The sequence below is a fragment of the Myotis lucifugus genome, unplaced genomic scaffold, assembly GCF_000147115.1.
Source record: "Myotis lucifugus unplaced genomic scaffold, Myoluc2.0 scaffold_360, whole genome shotgun sequence".
Classification (NCBI taxonomy): Eukaryota; Metazoa; Chordata; class Mammalia; order Chiroptera; family Vespertilionidae; genus Myotis; species Myotis lucifugus.
Genome location: NW_005871408.1, coordinates 927,278 through 930,019, shown reverse-complemented (window position 1 = coordinate 930,019; position 2,742 = coordinate 927,278). Strand labels below are relative to the sequence as shown.

Sequence of the window (2,742 nt, the reverse complement as noted above, 5' to 3'; positions counted from 1 at the left end):
CCCCGGTGATATATACTCTTATTGGGTTGCTTTTCTGCCTGAAGCCTTCGCTCGATTGTTACCCTCGTGGATGGGGTGAACACCGCTCTGCTCTTGAGCTATCTTTGTAAGTCAGTTTTATTTTAGGGTCCCTGGTCCATTTCCCCACACGCCCCCCCCCCCCCCACCCCGCCATCAGTCAGACATCCCTGAGGGCTCCTGGACTGCAAAAGGGCACAGGCCCAGCTAAGGGACCCCTCACCCACCAAGTGCATGAATGTTGTGCACCAGGCCTCAAGTCTATAATAATAAAAGGGTAATATGCTAATTAGACCCGACGTCTTCCGGACGTCATTCCAGACATCCTTTCTGACAAAGCCAGGGCTAGAGAGAAGCCAGCCTGGGTCCCAGGTGCCTGCTGGCAACGGGAGGAGGGAAGCCTGGGCCCCTGGTGCCAGAGAGAAGCTGGTGCCGGCAGCCAGGGAAGGAAGGCCTACTCTTGCACGAATTTTCGCGCACTGGGCCTCTAGTAATAAATAATAGGCCCCTTCAACTTCTGGGAGGACCTCACTGGAATGACTGCAATGAAAAGGGAAGTCCAACGAAGACTGCTTCTTTTTATTACAAACTTACACTGGACACTTGGCTGTGTTGGTCAGTGCTCATGGCCTGAACTTGGCCTCATTCTGTGCTTGAATAAAGCACCAAAGAGAACAACATATAGAATGCTGAACATTAAAAGGTTGTTTTAAAGACAAAAGGCCCCTTTCGGTGTAAGAAAGGAGATGTAGGCTGGGGCCCTGAGAAGTTATTTTGTAAACGATAATGATTCCTAGCTCCTGATGAACTGGCCAAGGTCATGACAATAAAGTGTTCCCATCTGCAAAGAGCATGGTCTCCTGGCTGGTTCTCTGTGCCAGTGAGAATGCAAATACAAAAGTCACAATAATTCAACATGTTTTAACGTAACAAGTCACTGGGCTTGCTATCATTATAATGGCAACTGGAAAAATTATATACGTATGTATTCTTTCTCCATAGCATGTCTCCAAGTGTTTTGTTCCCTTCTTGAAAAAAGTCAAAGTCCCCTTTATCAAAGGGCACAGAAACTTTAAGGCAACTTCCATGCAGGGCACAGAGGCAAAGCGCTTTGGCCAGGTTTCCTGCCAAGTGCCTGCAGCTTGCCCACACCCCACCCGGGCCCTGTCCCCAGGTCCGCGGCTCTGCGCACCCGCACCGGCTCCCGGACTCACAGGTTGGCCAGGCCGGCCTTGCGCACGGCCGAGGAGATGGCCTTGATGGCCGTCAGCATGGAGTTCAGCAGCTGCGTGAGCTCCCCCGTCCCCTTCGCCTGCCGCCCCTTTTCCATCACATAGCGGGTGAGGGTGAGCATGTCCGTTTCGAAGGGGCTTCTGTCCGTCATGGTGGCTGGTCTTTTTTCAAACCCCGCTCTTTTTCCTGCAGAAACCCTTGCTTGTCTCCGAGAGCTGTCGCTCCGTGGTAGCAGAGCTGGCCAGGACCTTTAAGGAACAGCGCCCCAGGCCACGTGGTTGGATCACTGGGCAAGCCCTCCCGGATAGCTCTCGGGCGTGGCTACCCTGAGGGCTGCCAAGGCCCACAGCCAGCTGGAAATAGAACTGGAACTCCAGACACAGACCTGCTTTCTCTTGTTGAGCTGCTCTCTTTAAAGACCCAGGAAGCCACCGTTTAGTAACAGGTGGGAGATGAGAAATTCGGCCACTAAAAAAGATCCACAAAGCCCTCTTATTCCAGGACTGCACAGTCTGATGCCGAGCCCGTTCCCCCTGGTTATAGAGAGCACGTGGGCAGATATCTTACCTGGGGTCCAGGTGACATAATAAGGTAACGGCAGTCCTGGGACCTCTTAGCAAGGGTTCTGTCCTGTAAGTTTGAAGGATGCTTTTTGTTTCCAAAAAAAATGTATGATTGGACGGAAAGCCCTAAGAGATATCCAAATCTGGAAGAAATAAATTACATTCTTAGCACAGTGCCTAGCATCAGGGTTATTTTATCAATTCCTCTAGATTTGTACTTTTATAACAAAAACTAGAGGCCTGGTGCACAGATTAGTGCACCGGTGGGGGTCCCTTGGCCTGGCCTGCGGGGATCAGGCCGAAACCAGCTTTCCGACATCCCCCAAGGGGTCCCGGATTGTGACAGGGCAGTTCTTGGGTGATGCACTCCGGAATCGGGCTCCTTCCTCTCTGGTTCCCGGCTCATCACTGGAGAACCACTGTTGCCAAGTGACTGCAGCTTGGCAGCTCCTGCTTTGAGCGTCTGCCCCCTGGTGGTCAGTGTGTGTTATAGCTACTGGACGGTAGGCTGGTTGGTGGGTTGGCCGGTCGGCCAGTTGGCTGGTCGCTTAGGCTTTTATATATATAGATGCTTGCTTATTGAAAAGGAAACACTGCAGAAGTATATAAAGAAAAAGTCCTCACCACCAGCCCATCCCCCAACCCACTCCCTAGATATAACTGCCATTGCAGCTGGTGGGAGTCTGTACTGGAAGTAGGCTTGGGAGGGGTCTGCATAGGGTGGGCCAGGCACTTTCCCTATGGATGGACAGACCTGACTCTGAGTCCCCACCTAGTGGTGTGCTAGTGGTATAGAGCCTCAGTTTCCCCACTTGTACATCTGCCTTATAGTGTGGTTGTGAGGATTAAAGTGGTAAGATGTGCCTGGCACACAATTGGTGCTCAATACTTGTTAGCTATTGTTACCCTTCCAAATTTTTTATGTATA

At 51.4% G+C, this 2,742-nt stretch overlaps 1 protein-coding gene across 1 annotated transcript in view; it reads right to left on the bottom strand.

Annotated features, from left to right (window-relative positions):
- Window positions 1-1,487, bottom strand: part of FBP2 (fructose-bisphosphatase 2) — a 22,635-nt gene extending 21,148 nt beyond the window's left edge. The window contains exon 1 of the mRNA XM_006101429.3: window positions 1,233-1,487. Within this exon, the coding sequence (XP_006101491.1) occupies window positions 1,233-1,402 (170 nt within the window). The 5' untranslated portion in view covers window positions 1,403-1,487. The remainder of the gene's footprint in view (window positions 1-1,232) is intronic.
- Between the last annotated feature and the right edge of the window lie 1,255 nt (window positions 1,488-2,742).